At 45.5% G+C, this 22529-nt stretch overlaps 1 protein-coding gene across 1 annotated transcript in view; it reads left to right on the top strand.

The window, feature by feature from the left end:
* The window catches only part of inpp5a (inositol polyphosphate-5-phosphatase A), a 106464-nt gene extending 85266 nt beyond the window's left edge, over positions 1-21198 (top strand). Inside the window, exons 10-16 of the mRNA XM_076169327.1 lie at positions 689-784; positions 1152-1226; positions 6988-7061; positions 15121-15232; positions 17878-17946; positions 18964-19051; positions 19355-21198. Coding sequence (XP_076025442.1) covers positions 689-784; positions 1152-1226; positions 6988-7061; positions 15121-15232; positions 17878-17946; positions 18964-19044 — 507 coding nt within the window. The 3' untranslated portion in view covers positions 19045-19051; positions 19355-21198. The remainder of the gene's footprint in view (positions 1-688; positions 785-1151; positions 1227-6987; positions 7062-15120; positions 15233-17877; positions 17947-18963; positions 19052-19354) is intronic.
* The last annotated feature ends 1331 nt before the right edge of the window (positions 21199-22529 follow it).

The following is a 22529-nucleotide window of genomic DNA, read 5'->3' as shown; positions in this document are numbered from 1 at the left end:
CTCCTGCGTGGTTATGGGAACCACCGGGCCCGGGGATTACCTCATTCAAACGTCTTCAAACACAGATGGTCGAATGTTTAACTAATAGTTAAAAGAGTCCACAAAGGGGAATTTAAGCATGCACACAGTCGGCCGGGGTCAGTATATAGAGCAGATAAAGCAAAGGGACAGTGAGGTGGTATTTTGTGCCGTGGTTCTTTAAAAATCATTCAGATGCATAGTAATGTAGTGCTTGGTGCTTCGTACAAAGACGGCAGAATGGACCCACGGCGTTTTAATACACTACTGTACAAAGTGTTTAAGTGGTTAAGAAGACGACACATCTACATGATATACACACACCTGTGGTTTGGTCACTTTTGGACTAAGGAGAATTTATGACTTGTATTTAGGAATTTATGTTATATTTCTCTGGTCCACTATGAAATTAAGTTACGAAATGGAGTTATGTAACTCAGCTGTCTAAGACATTTGTGAGTAAATGTGTTACTTTGCGCCTACATGAATAAAACACTCACAGAAAACGGATCCTGTCGAAATCAAAGTAAAAGCTCCTGAGTTGCTGAAAAAGTTCCAGACGACCGTTGTCTTTGGCGATGAAATGGTTACACGATGTCTTAAAGCGTGCATGTGAACGTTGCATGTGAACGTTGTAAAGTAACATCTCATCCTCTTCATCCCCCTCCAGACTCTCTGCTCCGCCGCCACCATGCAGACAGTCAGAGCCGCCGACACCAATGAAGTTGACAAGCTAATATTCCGGGAAAGTGATAATGACCGAAAGGTAAGCTGCTATATTAATATACTGTCATAACATTAACACACCCCATGACATCTATCAAAATGATGACTTAACTCCAACGCCCATTTGAAAAGTGAAAATAAATAATATAGAGTTTCTACATGTGATGATCTGATGATGCATTATGTGTTTTCCCTGTTATCTTACCTGAACCCCGTCTCTGCGGTACACAGGTGGTTTGGACCGGTGATATAAATAGGTGTAATGACTTTCTGAGACACACGTAGAATGAACAGGATTGCCTAGCACGGCGGCACATTGCAGTTCATTAGCGCTCTAATTACAAAGTGAAGTTCACATTAGTATTGCTATTAATCAAACCACTGTTGCTCTCTCACCAACCTTTTAGGTTGTTCTTCAACTTGAAAAGAAGCTTTTTAATTATGTCAACCAGGACGTTTTCCGGGAAAACAATGGGACCTCGGTAAGTCATCCCTTTTGCTTCCTAACCCCAATGTACAGTACATCCATCCCGGCTCCCTCATCTCTCCTCATTTTTCATTTATTTATCACCGGTTTTCATCTATTTAATTGAGTCGGCACGTAGATGTTAGTATAGTAACAATGACTGCCATACGCTACATTTCAAACTGATTAGCTGCAAGTAGGAAAGTCATTGATAAAGGTGAACTAGGCACATGTGTCTATACGCCATTACTGCTGCTGCTGCTAATCTGAGCCGTGCATATGTATTGCCAAATGCCCTCACATCACCTTGGCCTAACACACTCCCTCTTTGTCCCCAACAAACGTCTTTGGAATAAATTTTAAATAAGGCCGAGCGTAGATTAGGTGAGTGTTGAGTGGAGAGGAAAAACAACTTTTATATGGCTGTATATTACATTAAGTGGTTCAAAGTTGGATCAAAATTCTGATGAAGGACACGCACACACACACACACACACACACACACACACACACACACCCACACACCCACGTACACATGCGCTCTCTGGCTGAATGGATTATGAAGCCACTAATCTTGGCACAGTGGAAGTACAGAGTGTTTTTATGTAGTTGGACACAACATCTTAAGAGTATATCAAAGTGTAATGAGTAAGTTATCCCTCAGCTGTAAAATGGATTACCGAGGTCAGGAGGAGGTCGAGAGTGTTCCTGTGTCACATGTTTTAGCGTTAAAAGTGCACAAAACTCACTGACAGAAGTAGCACTAAACATAAACAGCGAGGCACGGGCGCCATCGCGATAGCAATGGATGGTCACAGCCGGCGGGGTTAATTAAAAATAATGAGCTGTGTGGGTTGTACAAGCCGTAGGTGAACCATTAGATCTGTGTTTCAGACACACTCAGTGGGTGATTAGTGTCTTTGTTAGGAGCAGCAAAGAGACAATTTGCTGTTTTTTTTTCTCACTCATAATGAATTAACCCAATTATATGCGCGCGCAATCGGTGTGTGTGTGTATCCTGCTTGGAGGCTGGAAGCGTAAACACACAGCCGTGCCAAGAAAGTGCAGCGTAAAGAGGAAAACACAAAGTAAACATCTACAGATGATGACTCTGCTCTGGTTTCACACACAGCTGATTGGTTTTGTTTCCGCCTGACTGATCCTTACTGATTGGTCAGGTGCAAGCTTCATTCACGCATCCATCCTGACATAAGTGCCATGCTTGATAAGTGAATGCTTTGAGATCTCAGTTTAAGGTTAAAGTGAGAGAAACACTGGACTGTGTGAATGTACGTATACTGAAGTGAGTGGGATCTTTCAGGTCAGTGTTATATTATCTGTAGTAAACGCTAACAAATGCCCACCATGTACATAAAAGTCACAGAATTTGATTAGCAGGAACATACATAAACCGTGACCATGTAGCAGTAACTGTAAAAAGCTGAGGACACCCCCACCACCCTGCCCCCCCATCTTCCCTCCCCCTCCTCCTCCTTCTCCTCCTCCTCCTCCACCTCACCAAGCCAGACAAGATGGATGACCTAATGGGGGCATCAGAGATAATCTGATGGTCATGGTCTGGTTAAACACACCATGTTATGATCCTTATAAAACAAACTACCTTTCCAAAAGGATAAATGTCCTCACACACACTCCTCCACTGGGGAAGGGGAAAGAAAAAATCCATTGCATCCTTCATCAACTGCTAGACTTGTACCGGCTTGACAGAAATTTAATTCGAGGCAGCTCTTGAAAATAATTATTGTATTTTGAGAGGAGTAATCATTGGCCGGGACATGATTGAATGTGTCCATGCCTATTGACTTTTGCTATGATTAATAGGTTTGTTTAGTCGATATTCCCATCGAAATTGTATAATTAATTATCCCCGGCGCTGTCACAGCGGGACGATGGAGAGCCCTGATGAGTATTTGGGAAGATTAAATTTTCCAGCCGCTCGTGGCGTCAAGGGGCACAGTGGGGCCTTGCTCTGGTGGAGGGATGGGAGAAGCATGGCGCGCGCGTGTGTGTGTGTGTGTGTTGTGTGTGTGTTGTGTGTGTGTGAGTCTGTGTGTGAGTGCAAACACACGCATGCGTACGGTGTGTGTTTGTGTTGCGTGTCTGCAGATAGGCAATCAGTACAGTCTCTACCTATCCTGGAGCACATGCATGGCCACACACACACACACACACACACACATAGAGTCACTGGGCCATCCCACTCCTCTCTTCCCATTGATTTTGTTTCAGGATCTCTTTATTGTAACTTTATCAGCTAGGTGTGGGCAGATGGGGGTACCAGGAGGCGAGTGTGTGTGTGTGTGTGTGTAGCCGTTGTGTTTCTGTAGTAAGTGATGAACCTTTCTGTCTGGACCCGCTCCTCCTTGTCATGCGGGCAGTGTAGCCCTCACCATTACTCGCCCAGAGTTTTTTAAACGCCAAACGGAGATAGATAAAAAAAATAATGCTTCTCCCGTCCCAAAGTTCTTTCATTTTTTAGCTGTTAGAGCTCTTAAGTAGCGATACAGAAGCCAGGCCCAATCAAAACGTGACCACACAGGATTTATAGAATCATTCAGAATCAGTTCCCCCGGCTGTCCCTGTGGCCCCTCTCTATCTGGATTAAAGCTCAGTCATTTTGTTATTAAAGTGTTACCTCCTTGATTCATGGATGGGATTCATCCATTAAAAAACTACAAATTCAAAGTAACTTGTACAGGTTTACTATGGACGTGGTTAATATCACCAAAAATGATGTAATTCTGCTGAAAACCCTTAAATTTGGTCCTTATAGTGATGAAACTAGGCGATTAGTTTCTGTTTTCGGATGTTCAGACGTTCCTCTCCCTGTTTGGAAACGACTCCTCATCTTATTTGCTCCATCTCCACATATGTCAACACCCAACCACGCCAGCTCAGTTGCGCAGTGTGCCGCAGTGTTGAGTTTGGGTCGTCCCCCCTCTCAGTACCAATCAGCCGCCTCCCTCTGTCAGTGACAGTTTATCGCTTTTCCACACAAAATAATGAAGATCTCATAAAAAAGAAGGAAAAAATACGGCCCCTGCAATGAAAGCCAAGTGTGAGGTGTAAAAATCAAATTAAATGACCTTTCACCCCAACATTTATTGATGGCTTTTAATGGCAGCTGGTGTTGTCGCCGGGGATATTTGACAACGCGTAAATCAAAGCACAATTACAGGCGGCAGACAGGCTACCGGCGCGGCGAGAGGGACAGTTTGGGGCCGGAGACCTCCAATTCCATCTTTTTTTCCCCTGGCCTAACTTCCTGCCTCTTAACTATCACGGCCAGGCTGATTTAGGAGCGCGGCGATCGTCCGAGCGCAGTCAGAAGTTTGAGGCCATGACGGCGTCCCGTTTTCTCACCCACGCACTTCTTCATCCTTCTCCCTTGTCTGCCATATTGCCTGAACTGCATCATCTCCGGCCACCTCCTCCTCAACTCCCAAGGTCATTCCTGCTTGATAAACTACTCGCGGCTTTTTAATGCCAACAGACCTTGAACCAATATAAGCTTGTTTTTTTTTCCTCCTTTTTTTTTTTTTTTTTTTTTACTACTGACCTACCAGACCAGCAAATCATTATGCTTAATTGACCTGGGAAGAAATGTAGTGTGAAATCTTTCTGGCTGCAGGGTTTTCCAGTCACCTAAATGAATTACTCAACATTCACTTAAAGCCCACAAACACACACACACACACACACACACACACACCATGGATACACACAGGCCATGTGTTGCTCCCCAATGGCGCTCGTCTGGCAGTGTTGTTTAAACAGCGTGACGCACTTAATCTGAGTTGCTTTACCTCCCTTAAACTAACACGGTCACACCTCTGAACAAGTACTTCTACATGTACGTGTGGAGAACGAGAGGATGTCAATTACTGCTCTCAGGATTTTAGCAGGATTTCCACTCTTTCCGTTTCCCCTTTTCTGTCTTTCTCACACACACGTACACACACACACACAAGGTGGGTGGTGAGACGGGCGGGGGGGGTGTACAGCGGAGCATAGGGTTGCATCCCCTGCTCTGCCATCCCTCATCCACAGTGTGTGAATCTCTCCCGTGACCCTGGCAGTGTGAGTTTGATGAATGCAGCACATCTGCCCTCCTGAACCACTGAGACTCTGTCTGAGGGCCCCACTGCCTGGGAAATAATGGCTACTGTTCTACACCAGTGGCACATGATCACACACACACACACACACACACACACACACACACACACACACACACACACACACACACACACACACATTCCCAAACACACGCCAGAGCGGTCACGATGCTTGGACTTTGGCTTGTTTATACACGGCCGGGCTTATAGCGATGCAATGCCAAACAAATGCATACACAGCTATACTTACGTGCAGAGTCGGGAAAGTCAGATAAAAATGTCACGAGCGCAGATGGATGACAGTCGTTACCTTCCACTGATGAAATAATACTCTGATGACAGCACCACCACCCCACACACACACACACACACACACACACACCCACCCCCATACCTCCACGCAGGGAGGACGTCCTTCCAAATATTATCCATGTGTACCGCGTCATCTCCATTGATATTTCATCATGTACCTGTCAGCAGATCGCGGCGTGTAGTACACCAATGTAATGTCATTATCATCAAGCCGCCTGCACGGCCGCTGTCACACGGGCGGCGTGTAGGATGAGGTCTTCATCAGGCCATAATTGTAGTCCCATGTTTGAAACGTGTGTACAATGGGCCAATTTACTACTAAACGAATATGTCTCTGCGTCTGTAAGGGAAAGGAGGCGGGGCCACGGCGGGGGGGCGGCGGGTGGGGGGGCGCCCTCTGGGGTTGCGGGGAAACGTTAGCTGTCAGTCTTGGAGGGGAGTCAGTCATGCAGGTGCCCCGGCTACCTGTTCATCTCCCAGATAATTAATGTGTACAAGAAGCTGCTAATTGCACTTTTCACTATGATTTATGGGTTTTTGTGAAAGGGAGGCAACTGGAGGATGCGCGCGTGTGTGTTTGTTTGTGTGTGTGTGTGTGTGTGTGTGTGTGTGTGTGTGTGTGTGTGTGTGTGTGTGTGTTTTTGTGTACGTGCGCACACTAGTGAGTGAGTACAGCTGGGTGAGGAGACATGATTGATGAAGAGTGTGTGGATCCACTGTCAGTGTGGAGAGAGCGGGGCCAGAGTGACAAAGTAACACACACACAAACAAACACACACACGATCAAGTTGTCAATTCTGCCTAGTGTAGTGTACATGCATATACTTACATACACCACATACACTCACAACACACATTCGGCAGCTGAGGATGACTTAATTAAAATATTCTTCGATGGTACGGTAATTAAAAAAGTTGCAGTATTTGTATTCAGACTCATCACTCGTTTGTTTTATTGTTCTATTGTCCCCTCACTTGCAGAATTAGAATAGAAGTGGAGCATCTGCTGCTCTGAATTCAAAAATTGCTTTTCGCTGCATCTCAAGTGTTCCAATTAAATCAAAAGCAAATCACTGAACTGTCAAGAAACCTCTGTTAGTCATTTCACCATCAATAGATTAGATTATAAACGAGATGTGTCCTTTGTTTGGTCCCACGTAAAAGACAACTACGATAATCATGCGCAAAATTAGCCCTTAGTGACTGCAGTACGATGGGACTGCTGCTGAATGATGACAAAATGGTTTCTGCGGTGACTGAAAGGGTTAAGAAGGTAAACAATCGTAATGCATCTCTTCTCATTAATTCCCTTTTTTCTCTCCGCAGCTTTTAGAGTACGACAAAGAGCTGTCTGTGTTCAAGGATCGGCTGCACGAACTGGAGATCTCTTTCCCGCCGAGGTAAGAGCCGAGCCGCTTCACGCCGACAACTTCACAACTTTGACACGTTTGCATTCAGCGCCCAAACAACCCGGCCATTGATTTGGATTTAAGCGAGCTGGGAATGATAGGATTTTATTGGCCACTGTGGTTTTGTATCTTTCAGAACTTCACTGGTTAGAAATACAGAAAGGGGGCGGAGTCTGGGCCCCGATTCAGAGTTGAGATGTGTCCCACTTATGTCACAAACTCTGAATCGGCCCTTAGGTGGGTAAAAATGTGCCTGTTCCCATTTAATACCCTTAATTACAATTAGATCCATTTTGTTAGGAAATCAAACAGCCTAATAAATTGGAACTTGGTGTTATAAATGGTAAAAACATATTAAATGAGCAGATTTTGGCCCAAAATACCTCCTGCAAAATCAAGCATCAAGCATCAAGCATCTTATCTTCTTGTCTAAAATGGCTTTAGCAGAGTTGTTTGATGGCTGTCAGTAGTTAAGTATGATTACGTATGGTCCCAAACTGCTTCTGTGTGTGTGTGGTGTGTGTGTGTACATGTTGCTATGTGAATGCTTTGGGCCGCATTGATATTCCGTCTCAGTGGGGACTTGGGGGAGATTGGAGGCGAGGCGGTCTCTCTCTCTCTCTCTCTCTCTCTCTCTCTCTCCTCTCCTCTTCCTCAAACAAATGCATTTGCAATTAGCCCTTTCAGAGGAGAGGGAGGGCAAACATGCGGCCGGCGCGGAAATATGTTTCGGGAGCGCCGCGTTAATGGCGCTTGACCTTTGCCGTTGGTTGTGACTCAATCAGTGCAGATAATGAAACGCTGTAATCAAACAATAATTACTTGATAAACTGCTCGGGTGGCAGACGCAGGGCGGCGGGGGAGTGTAGGGCTGTAGTGTGTGTGTGTGTGTGTGTGTGTGTGTGTCTGTGTGTGTGCTCGTGAGAGAGTGAGAGTGCTTGTGATACGTAGTGCTATCAGAATGCTTGTGTGTGTGTGTGTAAGTAGCTATAACTGTGAGATTGAATTATCGAATGTGCGCATGCATGTGTGCGGGAGAGAGAGACTTCTTTCCTGAGTGTGTGTGGGTGTGTGTCAAGGTTCTGCTGCTCCCTGTTTTTTAAATGACTCTGTGTCTTAATCAGGGACCCCATTTACATCACTTTGCATAAGTGACAGGTGGATTTATTGTCCTTTTACACTGGCTGACTTTTGCACCTATCTATATAATACTGAATCATCTCTCCACAGGGAGGGATGAAGGTGCCGCTGCGTGAGAATACAAATGATTCTCACATACTTGAGGAGATGATGAATCAAACAGATGAAACCTGGGAGCAGCATATGAAATTTGATTTGATCTACTCTGCGTGCGCGACAAGCCACATCATTGTCAGCCTTGTAATGGGTAGCAGTGGCCTAGTTAAAGTTAAACAACCCCCCTCTCTCCTCCTCCTCCTCCTCCTCCTCCTCCTCCTCCTCCTCCCTCTCCCCACATACATACTGGAACCCCTCCCCCCTGTCAGGTCTGCCTTGTGCTCCTTGAGCAATCAAGCCTCAACGATTGTTCTCCATCACATAGCCTGCTCCGGACCGGCCCCTCGCCATCTGTGAGGTTATTACTCTTTTTAATGCAGGCCATCAGTACACACCCTCGCCGCGCAAATGCACACACACGCTCATGCGCGCACATGGCTCACTTTTGTCCAATCTATAAATCAATACGAGTCAGCAACATTTAATCTGCAAGTTAATTCCGTCTCTTGTCCAGTGATAGATAAGACGTTGTCCCAGAATTAGACATGCTGTCAAGGATGAACTCAGCATTAGATGAGACAAAGTGGATAATTGGTTTCCAGCTGCAGATGTACAAGATGCTACAACGCTGACAACATCTCCGCCTCTGCCAGGTAACCACAGCTGAAAGCATTTAAGAGCCGCAGCTATTTTTTTTGAAGGAGGCAATTTTCCAGGGTGGTTTCAGTTTCAGAGGCAGGGATCTCCGTCCGTCCGTCCTCGCTCAGGCACGCATGCGTTCTCCCGCCGCATGAGCAGGGGAAACACACATATCACTTTACTTTCAAGAAGTCATCGGTCAAAGTTGGCCGTGACATGTCCAAGTACTCGAGCACCCGGGTGAGGAATTTGTTCGAGCCTTGTCACAACTGGACCTGGAGCCAGTCGGCTGCCGTGCACTGATAGGCCGCGGGACGGTTTGTAAACACACACACACACACAACACACACATACAGACCTACACAGGAGGCCGTGTTTGGCAAATAGTTTTCCTAGTGTGCTCAATATACAGAGAGAGACCAGATGAGTCTATTAATCAGAAACCAATCATATATTGCGATTCAGGTTCTCCATCATATTTGACCGAAATGCAACATCCCGCTCTTGCATGAGATAGAATCCAGCCATTAGGTCATTATCTTTGCTGCAACATGGCCGTTTGACTGCAAATAATGGTAAGCCGTGCTATAGATTATGGTAGTTTTGATCTCATATCTGAAATGGCATAACTAAGGCAATATCCCCTAAAACATACTAAGGCACCAGTAACGTATTCATGTATTTTGATTGATTTAAGGGAAAGCTTTTAGTAGTCCTCTGATCTGATTTCTTTCCTCTTTTTTTTGTACAAGATCGATGCAAAAATTGAATCGGGAACCCCGGCTTGGGGAGTAAATGCAGTGGACAATGAGGGAGCCGTGGAAGAATGTATTTTCTCCCTAATATGGTTACTAGGAATGGCTTTTGAGGGAGATTTTGAGTGACATAAGCAACTCTATCGGTGCGCAGCAAGTTGGGACAGTGTAAGGGGAGAAGATGGCTGCAGCACGGCGCATCTGTGTGTGTGTTTAATGTATATGGGGGAGAGGTAGAGATAACATATACCCAAGTACCAGCAAGGTTCAGCCAACTCTTCAGAATCCCTACAAACTTGCAGGTGAACCGATTTTGCCGCCAGCTGACCGCAAACGTCTCCTTTAACGTATTTTTCCTTTCCCTCCGATACTTAACGCTGCCCTACCAGTGGGAAAGCGCTAGAGGGAAAACGATGGCTCCAGTCCCGTTTGTGTCAGTGTTTGTCAAGTCTAGACATGGGAAATGGGAGAGGGGCCGAGCGTGACCCCACCAGGTCAGGAGGTCGGGGCGAGCGAGGAGGCGAACAACGATAAACAGTTGTGTCTTCTGTGTTTGGTGTTTGACAGGGAAACCCTAGGAAGCACCCTGAAGACCAACTTTGGCACGTTAGCATACATTTTCCAAACTCGGCATGTCTATGAGGATGAGCTGCAGGAGTGACTCGCCCCTGTGGGAAAAGCTGCGAGCGGGGGGCGAGCGAGAGAACGAGCCGTGCCAGGCGGAATGACGGTGCCCTTGGCCAAAAGGGAAGAATTCGGTCAGGCCACGCAAATGGCCCGGTGCCAATTCTCAATAAGTGTTAATAACAACGTGCCAGTGAATTGTCAGCGCGGTGGAGAATTTGCCAAGGCTTGGTTTTAAAGGGCGCAGGAAGTGCTCACACTGATGGCACTTATATACTGTACAGTAACTGTCCTTGTTCAGTGAATAACACTCTTCACACCATATCCCCGTCCTCTGAAGGCCTGTAGGAATGATGTCACCCTCTCCATCTGTGTGTGTTTGTGTGTTTGCCTGTGAAAACATGAGTCCTATAGCGCTGGCTGTTTGCATGGCACGTGAAGGAGCCTCCTTGTTCTCCGCCCGACCTGCGCTGGAGTGGGAGGCGCGTGACTCCATTTACGCAGGGCCACAGATGTACATTAACGACAATGTTTCATTAAAAGCGTCGCGAGCGAGTCGCTTGGCGTCGGCTCAGAGCAGCCACGGGATCCAGCGTTATGGGTTGAACTACTGAACAGGGACATTGTTTTACAACCTTCGGCACATCCATCATTGTAACTACTAGAGAGCCCGTGAAAATGATGAGGAGCCATTGTGGCGATAATAGCTGAAGATTGTCCACTGCAATGTGTCATTGCCTCTTGGCAGGGATGATGCCACTGAGGGGGAGGCTTTGTTACAAACATTCTTACATGGAGAGGATTAAATGGGTGCCATCTGTGTTGTCTTGTCCTCCCTCCGAGCAGCTAAAGGCCTCACGCGTCATAGATGAACCCCAGCAGGCTGCGCGCCATGAGCTACTGATGGCATTTCACTCTGTGTTTGTACTGCGCTATGCCAATGTTGTGCCTGCGGGCGTCCCAGAACTACAAACTGAGGCAAACATTCAGCTTTATTGATAGTATTTGGCTGATCTTTTTGAATGTGTGTATGTGTGTGAGTGTGTGTGTGTGTGTGTGTGTGTGTGTGCGCGTGGGTGTGTGTCTGTTGTGTTTTGCCAAGCCTCCCCTGACAACGGCAAACAAACATAGCTGCAGGCTGCAAGTCCCTGAAAACCCTCACTTCCTGACTTTTTAGCCAATCCCAGCATGGCAGAAAGGTGTTCCGACATCCCATGATGCTCTCCGGCACCTTTGACCTCTTATCACTGAGACGATGGGCCTTATCGCTGGCTTCCTGCCCTGCCTATATTCCCCAAGTTTATATTGCCCTCATTAAATACTGAGCAACTTAATGGCCCACTGTTTGGCCTGTCACTCATTTGTCATTATGTGGACCAGAATCAGGTAACAACATTAGATGAGCAGATAGGAGATTGTTGGATTAGAGATTTAGTCTTTGCTTTTTGTTATTGTGGTCGAGCAGGAGTTGTTTCTATGCTTTTGCAGCGCCGTGATTGTGTTGTACAAGTAAATAGTATGTGTGTGTGTGTGGATAACAGTGTGTCCCAGCGCCGGGTGAGGCCGGGTGAGGCCGGGTGATGCAGCACCTTCGCTCACCTCCACCCGTCTTTACGGCCGCAAGACAAACAAGCTGACAGTGGCCGCCGCACATGTGAGTAATGTGTCAGCAGCCAAGTCAAACATTAAACCTTAAACCGAGCATGAATGAATGAATGAGTGAGTGAATGAGCGCTCCGTGAGTGCTGAGAGGTCCTGAAATGTATCTCTTCCCCCGCACACACGCGCACATAAACACACGTATCATCGCACCTGTGGGTAGGCAAGTAAGTAGGAAAACAGTATTCCTGCGTCAGCTTTACTCAAGCTGTGGGAGTGCTGGACCTGCTGCTGCATGTTTTCATGTAAATAGTTAAGTTCTTTATAGGCAGCATTAGTTTGTTAGCATCAGTACTGCACGTGTAAACACTTAAAGCACATTCTCTATTGAGCATGTTCGTTTGTTTTGTACATCTTTGGCCCCAAGACTTGATTATTTAGTGAATACAATCCAATATTTATTTGCACACTATCAATGGAGTACAAAGAATACAGGATCTCAATCTAGGAGTGTGTTTTTAAGGAGTAATATGCTTTAAGGAGAATTCCATTTCCCCCCCAAATAACTGGTTATTAACAATTTTAACATTTAAGCTTGATGCATTAATGATGATGTCATTCTTACACGCCTCTGGTCGATCTCGGACACCGAACAATAACAGAATAGATAAACTCCTGAAACTTAAGGTCTGGCTTCATGTTTCCCCTTAGATTCAGACAAATACACCAATGTCTCTTTGCTCCATTTCTTGTAGTGGTGATCACATGTTGTTGTATGTTATATTCTGTGTGTGGATACACTGAAGTGCAGGGCCTCCTCCTAAACAGATAGACATTGTTGTTAGTTATCAGCTTGAGCCATTAATTAGTGTAATTAGTCTTGGTGCGGGCAGTGAGGGTCTGATAGGAGCCGCGGGCCTCCAGCCCACACGCCCTCTCAGCGCGTTTACCTTCACCGATAAGTTTGTGAGCGCGCTAATCGGACACATTAATCACTCCGGCCCCCGACGTGCCAGTCGACTGTTTGCCGTTGCATTAAGCCGCGTTATCTCTATTGGAGCCAATGGAGGGTGCGGTAAAAACAGAAAGGGGAACAACCTAGACCTGCACACACCGGGTACACGGAATGGCCCTTTAATGGCCATTGTTGAGTCTTTTTAATCAGCTTTTACAATGGCTGGCTGTCACCGCAAAATGACAACACGATAGCAGGGGTTTTGTTCTGGGAGTGCTCGGGGAAGTTTGTCGTTCATTGTGTGTCAGAGGCGAAATAAACTTGACTTTACTGATTGACTTTTGAGCGTCTTTAACACCGATATGACCCCGATGTGGTTAAGTCAATAAAGCTAGAGGAGAGTATTGGTGGAGCCCCCTGGTAGGTAAAATGCCCCCCCCCCCCCCCCCCCCCCACCCTTGGACGTCCCATCAGGGTGAGAGCTTCCGGGCCACCCTGAAGTCAGAGCGGCTCCTCGGCCCCTTTGAACACTTTGCTCTTTTCCACCCTGGCTTTGCTCTCTCGGCCTGATCCCTCTTTATCCCCTCTCCTCTGCCTCCCACTCTATCTCCGTTTCACTCATCCTATTCTTCGTGCTCCCTTTTATCCCGGGATCACTTCTTTAGCCTTTACGATTAGCATACCAAACCCACCACCGCCACCACCTCCATGCATTTCCCCAATGCTTTTAAGTGCTATCAATGCTAATTGGAGGCGGGAAACTTTTAAGTAGCTCTTTGCCTGTGTGTTTGTACACCTGGTGGGGGGGCTGTGGGTGCATGCATGCATCCCTGTGTGTGTGTGTGTGTGTGTGTGTGTGTGTGTGTGTGTGTGTGTGTGTGTGTGTGTGTGTGTGTGTGTGTGTGTGTGTGTGTGTGTGTGTGTTGAACCCAGCCCTTCTTTTACACTTCTTCATAACAAATTCTCATTATCAGCATTTGGATCAGCAGTAGACGGAGATATGAAGCCCGCTGAAATGTATTGATAACGTCATATAATATAATGATTGAAGCAATAAATCCACTATTGTTTTCCGGTTACATCATTTATACAACAGCATACAAAGGAAATCAGAACTTACAAAAGTCATTTCCTTGAAAACTCAACTCATACAGAGTATTAAGAAGCTGTGAACATGCAAAAGTAGGACTAGTACTAGGAGTTGTGTAGTAGACGTAACACAAACAGCAGTAGAGCTCAAGTATCGGCAACCACGGCGACCAAACGTTCCTTAAACATCCTCTGACGTGGCAACAAAGTCCAATTAAGCGATCAAGGCTGTGGCAGGTGTGATGAATAGAAGGCACATTGTGTGTGTTTATTTTATCATTAGGATATCACCATTCTCGGGGAAGCGGCGCCTCTGCGTTATGCTACAGTTAGCACGCACGGCACTGGAGGAGCAAATTGGATCGGCATAACAGTATGTAAGCTCCAGTCTTACATTCTGATGAGCGCCGACAAACAAATTGGATTGGTGGCGTGTAAATCTGAAGCAGTTTGATGAGTCGGAGGGGCAAATTGAATTCTCCACAATGTAAATCTGCGTCGGCTCGATGGCTCCTCGCCGGGCTTCAGCCCCCCGCTCGCCGCTTAAATCATGCGATTGTTCCTGCTGTTCCAGGATACAATCTCTCTTGGCCATTTGCCGCGGCACCTAATCTGTTTTTGATGACTGTGTTGGGATGTAGCTTTACATATGGGAAACTGAATCTCCCTCTGGCCCGCTGTGCCTCTGCCGCTCTCATTCTTTTATCTTCTCTCTCTCTCTCTCTTCTTCTCTCCCCCACACACACACACACAACCTGTACAGTTGGCAGGGACGCATTGCTTTGATTGAGCCATCCATGTGTGTTGATTCAGGAGATTACTCAGATGATCGGTCATACTAATGGACCTCCTGTTTTCTCAGGAATATGTTTTGATCTCTGTCTTGGAGATAAGGCCGATGACATCATGTCTCATGTTGATTACTTCTCCGCGGCCCTGTTGATTCATACTCATCACATTTATTGCCTTCCTCATTGGCTGTCCTTTATTGCCTTTTACAGCACTTTGTTACTCCTTTTCCTTCATTCCTCTTAATGGGAAAGTTCATTATTTCCCTGCTTCTTCCCGTATAATCCCGACTATAAATTCTTGTCGCGGTGCACATTTTATTGATTGTGTTTGTGCCTTGTGTGTGTGTGTGTGTCCCCTTCAGTTATCCGTACAGTGAAGACAGCAGCCAGGGGAAGCAGTACATGAACACCCGATGCCCTGCCTGGTGTGACCGAATCCTCATGGGTCCCTCTGCCCGAGAGCTGGTGTTAAAGGTGAGCCGGATTCACACTGACGCTGAGTTTGGATCCAGTTTGTCTGTGTGTGTGTGGCTCAATTATAAATCTGCTCATGTGTTGCTGGTGTCGCCGATGTTGTCAAATTCTTTAAATTTCATTCAAAGCCCCGGGTTGGAAACGTGGGTGACTGACAACCAAGTACCACCAGACTGGGATCAGGCGGCGTCTCACATCGGTATCGGTGAAAAGAAGGCGCTCTCTTGCTCTCCTCCGCTCCATTAATTAACTTTAAACCCGCTCTGTTTCTCCATCTCCATCGACCTTAATCCACACATTCGCCCCCCCTTGCTCCTCTTCCTCTCCTCCCCCTCCTCCTCCTCCTCCCCGGCTCACAGATGGAAGCATGAGCCGTCTGAATATTCATTTGGAACACTAAGCACACGGGTCTACCAAGACAGTATATACAGTATATCCGCCCGCTTATAGAGTCGAACCCCCGTCAAATCCATCCCAGCATTGTAAACTGCAGCCAATCTGCCACCTCTCTCTCTCTCTCTCTCTCTCTCTCTCTCTCTCTCTCTCTCTCTCTCTCTCTCTCTCTCTCCGTCCTCCCCTCGTTTCCCCTCTCGCCACAGGCCCTCCGCCGCAGTCTGTTCGCTCCCGGCGCTGTTTTGTTTGCCGGATTACTCGCAGATTCCCCTCCCGACATGCGGTACACCTGTTCTCCGTCGATCTGGCCCGCGTTCTCAATCCCTCTACATCGGATTCTCTGTTTGTAGCGTCTTGACTTTGGAGGCCCGGAATCTTCCCGGCGCTCTGGAACGTGCAGGACTTTCATCTGTTAATGTGTGTGAAAGTGTATTGTACAGTTACAGTCTCACAGCAGGGGGGGCTGCTCAGGATGTTTGGCTTTCCTTTGTGCGCCCACAAATGAGAAATTCCTTCCTGCTCTTTCTTCTCGCTGAATGAAAACGCCACAAGGAGTTTTTCGACCTTTCCAGCCACGGCGGAACAACTTCTCCCGATCGCCCTAAAACGTTGTACAACAAGGAGACGGCGCCGCCACTTAATACGTCAGATTTGTGCGAAAAACTGCTTCATTTTCGCACAGATTGCTGGTTGTTTGCCTTTCTCCCGCCCTCCAGCACCAGCTAATTGCTTGTAATGTAGGGACAGAGGCAGAGTCTAACCGTTAGTGTGCTCACAGATTGGCTGATGATTCACTGAGCACACACACACACGCCGGCGCACACACACCAGACACTCACACACTCCTTGGCTCGGAGGATTACAGATTGTTGAGACATGGGCCTGTAAACAGCCCGGCGTGTGGCGTCATCTATCATGGCACGGTCGGTTAACTCGCCATCATGTTATTTTCTGCTTGCCGAGCCCTAACACGCCAAAGGTTGCCCGCTGGCTGTGCGGCGCGGCAACCGGCCCGGGAGTGCCGGTAATGAATGTGTAGCCGAGCGAGCACTCCCTCTCTGCCGGAGGGCCCCGGGTAATTTGTTTATCTGTCTAAAGATTATGCAGCCCGAAAATCCACAATTTTATGCCGCCTTTGTAAATTATCAAGTGTGTGTTTGATGAATGTATCCGGGGGCCGAGCGAGGCGGCGGCGGCAGCTCGGGTGCCGCCTGCCAGACAAATAGAGAGGTGCCAGTGCGTGGCCTGCTGGGAAGAAAGGTAGCACGAGGTGGCGGCGATGAAGACACGCCGGCACGCATTCAGGCGGGGGCGGGCAGGCGGGCGGGCTGACCCTGCTCCGCCGGTGGATTGGTCTGAAGTTAATTTAAGATTTTTTTTTGCTTTATGGTTCATTCTCAAGCTCTCTTGTCTCTTTGCCTCTGAAGCAGCTCACCGAGTTACAACCGCCAAGGCCCTATCAGCCTGTGTGTGTGTGTCTGTGTGTGTGTGTGTGTAGGTGGGTGGCTGTTTAAAAAGTCCTTAGTTCAACCAGACGAGTGTGATTTATACTCCAGGTCTCCAGATTCATGTGTGAGTGGGCATCGGCGTCTTTGTGTGCAGGAAACGTTATTCCCTCAAATAAGCACTTAGATTACGCCGGGAGTGTATTTGTTCGCAAAGGCAAACGTTGCACACTTTGTAAACGACTCTCGCTCTGCATTTTGAGGTCACTGCTCCGTACAAAAGCTTCACGTAGAAACACACATTCAGAGGATATTTGTGTTATTTGTTAATGCTTTGCTTTAACAGTTTAAACATTCATATTCCTTCATCCAAACCTTTAATTTCACTTACGGCAATCTGCTCCACCCTCACTAAGCCCTAATCGCTAATTATAATTTAGTCCCTTCAACTCTCAGGCGGTGAGGTCATGACGCATATATGATGACATAATTAACTTCTTATTGGCTGAACCTGGGCGTCACGTTTGAATCTTATTGGGCTTTTATTTTGGAGGTGCAGGATGTAATCACGCTAATTGTGTTTAATGGCGCCGTTTATGTTGATCGCTCATCCATGAATGTGTCGCCCACGGGCACCAACACCCCCGCCTGTAACGATCGTACTGTGTCAACACAACCACGTACGCGCAGCACGTGTGTGTGTCGCAGATACATACGTGTTTGTGTGTGTGTGTGTTTACCCTGTAATTGAGACTTTACAGCTCCATGATGTGATGAGTGAAACGTTCTGCTTTTGTCTCCCCGCAGCCTGAGAACGAAGACAAGTCTATAGTCTATGATAACATTGGACCCAATGTCTGCATGGGGGACCACAAGGTAACGCCGGTGGCTCGGTCCACCTCTTCCCTCCCTGATGATGTCATTAAACTGTGCCGATAACTTTAACAGGTCACGACCAAGGTTGGACGTTCCGGTTAATGTTGATGAACATACAGTATTTCCTTTACAGCTGATCTCCATGGGAACCAGATCAACTCTCTCTTTACTTTTGTTAGTAATGGAACCAATTGTTTTTTAGAGTGAATTAGAATGTTGTGACTGTGTTATTTTTAAGGTTCTATCTGCCCCTAGATTCATTTTTGGAATTCAGGGCTATAGATTTTTGCCTCTCCATCTTGTTGAAGTCACACAAAACATGAAATTTAAACATCAGATCATTAAAGCATAGATTTTAGAAATTCTAAAAGAACTCTGCAACAACATCACCTCATCCTTCACCCACTAATTCTATGTGCTTAACTCATTTACTGCATTTACTCACAATTTAGTTCCTTAACGCCCGCTCAGGAGTCGTCCCTTCATTTCAGCGTTTTGTATTTACCCTTAAAGTATAAAAACATAAGAATAACCCGTCCAAGTTTCAGAGAGGAAGTTCCTGTCGCCTCAGTCTGGCCAAGGTCAGACAGAAGGTCTCAAAGCTGAAAGAGAGGCGCCTTAAGGCAGGTCTTTCATCATTACTTAGTGTGACACAGACAGTAGTGTGTGTGTGCGAGATGACCCCGGGCATGTCGAGAGAGAGCGCGGCGGCCGTCACCTCCCGAACCGCACACACCGCCGCTACGGCCCGCGGTGCGCTAGGTTTAAGACTGTATCATGTAGTTAGCACGGGGGCCCAAAAATGCAAAGGCCCCGGTGTGTGTGTTTAACCTGTGTGTGCTGGGTGCTCAGGGAGAGAGAGAGAGGGAGAGGGAGGCAGGGACAGGGGTGGGGGTGGTGGGTGTCAGGGTTGGGGGGTATTAATAAAGCCTTCAACTTTTATTTGTTGGCCCAGCCTGAGCGTCTTTGTTGTTTTGGCTTGTTGCTAACTCTAATTTGTCTTTGTCCCCCTGCCAGCCTGTCTTCCTGTCCTTCCGAATAACAGCGGGGGCAGGTAAACCTAATGCAAATAAGCACAAGTGTTGTGTGGTGCAGTGATGTCGTGGTAAATATTATTTTTTTCATTATAATTCTCACCATTTCTCTCAGTATTCACTCTGATTTGCTTTCCTCTCGGCACGACCTGTACACACACTTTGTAACGCCGCGTAGGGCAAAACCCGCCTGTCTTAGCAGTGTCGCGGCAAATGAACAAGTGAGACCATAGCTGACGTGACACAAGAGTAGAAACACGTTTTTTTGGACGCCTCAGTCAAACCTCTGAACCTGCGCTTCACTTTTCTGACTTTTCTTTCTCATTTTCCTTCTGCAGCGCCGCTAAAAAAACCTTTGTTCTTTTCCTCAACAGGGAAATGTTGCCAAAGGGGGGAGAACATATTCCGTGAAGCGCCTCCATGAGAACAGACAGAACACCCAACAGAGACACACACACACACACACACACACACACACCCACACACTCACACCCACACACTCACTCACACACTCACACAAACCCACACACTCACACACTCACACACACTTTGCACAAGCGTATACTGAAGAACCTAGACAAACTTCTCAGCAGTGCTGACCAGTTGCAGTCCTGACGCCTCCATCCATACGAACACCCCGCGTCTCTCTCTCTCTCTATCCCTCTCTCTCTCCCTCTCTCCCTCTCCCCCCCTCTCTCCATAAAACACTTGTTGAGACGTGGACAAGCACCCCGAGGGCCCGGCTCCAGACAAGACGCACATCGCTGACCTCACCGTTGCCATGCAACCCTATTCCCCAGAAAATAAAAGGACGGACGGACGGACCGACGACTCTCTTCCTCACCACAGACTCATTGCCAAAACTCTAATTGAAATCAGTCCTACTACTTTATTTTTGACACCGTACTTGCCATTTTTAGGTATGCGTCTATCTATAGAAGCTACTTTCCATACAGTATGTAAGGTGTTTTAAAAAAAGAAAAGTGCAATGCAAAAAAAAGTTGTATATCTATATTGTTAGGTTTATTTGTACATTGGACAGTATAACATAGAGTTGTTGATTGTTTTAGTGCTGTTCTCTCTTCTGACCAAACTTGGTGGTCCCATTGTTGGAATAAGATTGAGCGTTTTCATTTTATTTCAACAATTTCGATATATATATATTTTCCGTTTTTTTTGTTTTTGTTGTCACACTGCCATGCCTGACACATCAGTCCAGTCTCATTTTATATGATGTACTTTTTAAAGAGATAATTTATAATTCTTACCAAAATTGTGACGCTGAAGTGTGTGCGGACAGAGCGACTGTTCCAAGTAGAGGAAGAGGAGGAGGAGAGCAAAGCAGATGTATCGCCTATCTAAGAATGTGTAGGCAGTGCCATAGACCATGCAAGTATATATAAGATAACGTTTCATATAGAGCACTCTCACGTTATATTTCATTATTATTCTTACTCTAACTTATTTCTACGTAATAATATTATGGTTATGAATGTGATATTTTAGATAGGCTTGGGTATCCTTAAAGAAAATGTATACTGTTTTTGTTTTTTTTTGTTTTTATTTTTGTCTATTTTTGTTACTGCGTTATGGTGCCAAGTATATTACACATAACTAAAGTGTGTAAGAGTGATGGACGGTAAAGGTATTGATTTAAAAAATGTTAAAATAATAGAGGAGAAAACTCTAAACGCAGGGAAAAGAGCAGGAAGAATCGCTTTTTAATTGTTGTGCGCATGCGCGGGCCTTTGACAGCCTTTCCGTTGCAGATAATTTGAGCATTAAAAAGAGGCGATCGGAGACGCAAGCGTTTCTTTTTATCGATTTTAATTTACAACACTACAGATTTCTGATTGATCCTCGCTCGGTTGGGGGTTTTTATTTCTTTTTTTTTTTTTCCCTTTTTTTTTTTTTTTTTTTTTACTTCTTCCTTTCTTCTTCATCTAAATCACCGCAAGTGGAAAATGATTTTGTGCCCGCCGCAGAATTTATGTCGTCTTTTGACTCGTGTGATTTGGTTCGTACTGGCTTGTTTTTGTTCCTGCTGCTGCTGCTTCATTGTGAGTTTTTAAACAAGTGAAGGAGTGAGAGTTCGCACTTTGCTTCACTCCTTCTTCTAAACGCAGATAGAGATTCTATTATTCTAGAGCCCCTCTGGACGGCCTGGCCTCTACTGTTGGTGATGCAGTTCTCAAGCAATAAAACCATTAGAGCTCAATGGCTGCGTGTCGTCATTATCAGCAATGCAACACACACACACACACACACAAGCAACATATGATGTTAAGATTTGGACGTGTACACCCGCACAACAACCTTCAATCTAACTTAACGTGGGTCATTTATTCGAATAATATTTCCCATATTTTCTATAGAATGTATTTGTTTGCTCTGTGTCGAGTCCTTAATCGAAGTTTTAAACTCCAATGGACTGACCCGAGAAGCAATACTGATATTGAGATACATCTATATGAAACTACTTCGTTAAATCCTGCACATTGTATGTTTAATACATTGAGTGTATTTTTGTTTTATATCATTCTTATAATAGAAATGTATGACTATTCGAATTGCAGGGGTGGAACATGATTTCTATGATTAATATTGAAATGGAAGCGAAACACACACAAGCAGCAAAACTAGATAAAAGCTGAATATTTTACACTAAATTGAATGAAAAAGCTATATAGCAAAATTATAATAGACATGCTGGCTCCCGATATGGTAAAGTAACAGAAAGATCGCAGGATGGTCTTCATTAAAGTAAAATTTAAAAGCTGCTGTTGCAAATGATGCCTGGTTGTTTTTTTTACTTTTCGTTATCAATATTCAGACACGTCTCCGAACTTTAGCAGCTGTTCGTTTCATACTTGGATAAGCAAACTCTGCTAAGTGGGATTTGATGCGATGTGACGCTAATTTCTGATTGGCTGAAAGCAGCAGAACCGGAGCACAAAAGTTCCCGTTGACTTGAGTGCAGAGGAACAACAGGTGTAGTACCGCATTATAGACAGAGGGGGAGCACTTCAGTCGAACATCTCCACATGTTCTTTGATTTTGAGCAAACGAAGTGAATAAAAGTTACCCAAACTAAACGCTTTCTTGAATCGACTATGAAAATGAGTAAATAAAATATATCAATACAACAATAACCTAAAAGATCACTGATTCAGTTAATAAATATGAATATTAAAGTAAAGACAGTGTCCGCTTTGATTTCTAAAAGTCATTAAACCTCTTCCTCTGAAATAAACTTCCCTATATTGATCGTCCTGATATTAGTCTTTTTAAAATATCAATAGCTAAATCTTTTAAAACGTATAATTGAGATCCATCTTTGAAAAATAACATAAATAGAGCTGAATGTGTAATATTAAATGTTATATTTATTACAATTTAAGAGTAGTTTCCGGTGATGAGAATCCGTCAAATGTTTTCTAAATTTTATATTTTTTTTTATACTATTCATCTAAATTCTCAGTTGCTGCCAGTAATGAAATTCAATTATTGACAATCACGAATTTCTTTAATTTATATCAAGCCCATACA

The sequence above is a fragment of the Genypterus blacodes genome, unplaced genomic scaffold (genome assembly GCF_046128005.1).
Source record: "Genypterus blacodes isolate CSIRO-AG114 ecotype Tasmania unplaced genomic scaffold, CSIRO-AGI_Gbla_v1 ptg000195l_1, whole genome shotgun sequence".
Lineage (NCBI taxonomy): Eukaryota > Metazoa > Chordata > Actinopteri > Ophidiiformes > Ophidiidae > Genypterus > Genypterus blacodes.
This window is presented reverse-complemented; position numbering and strand designations above follow the sequence as displayed.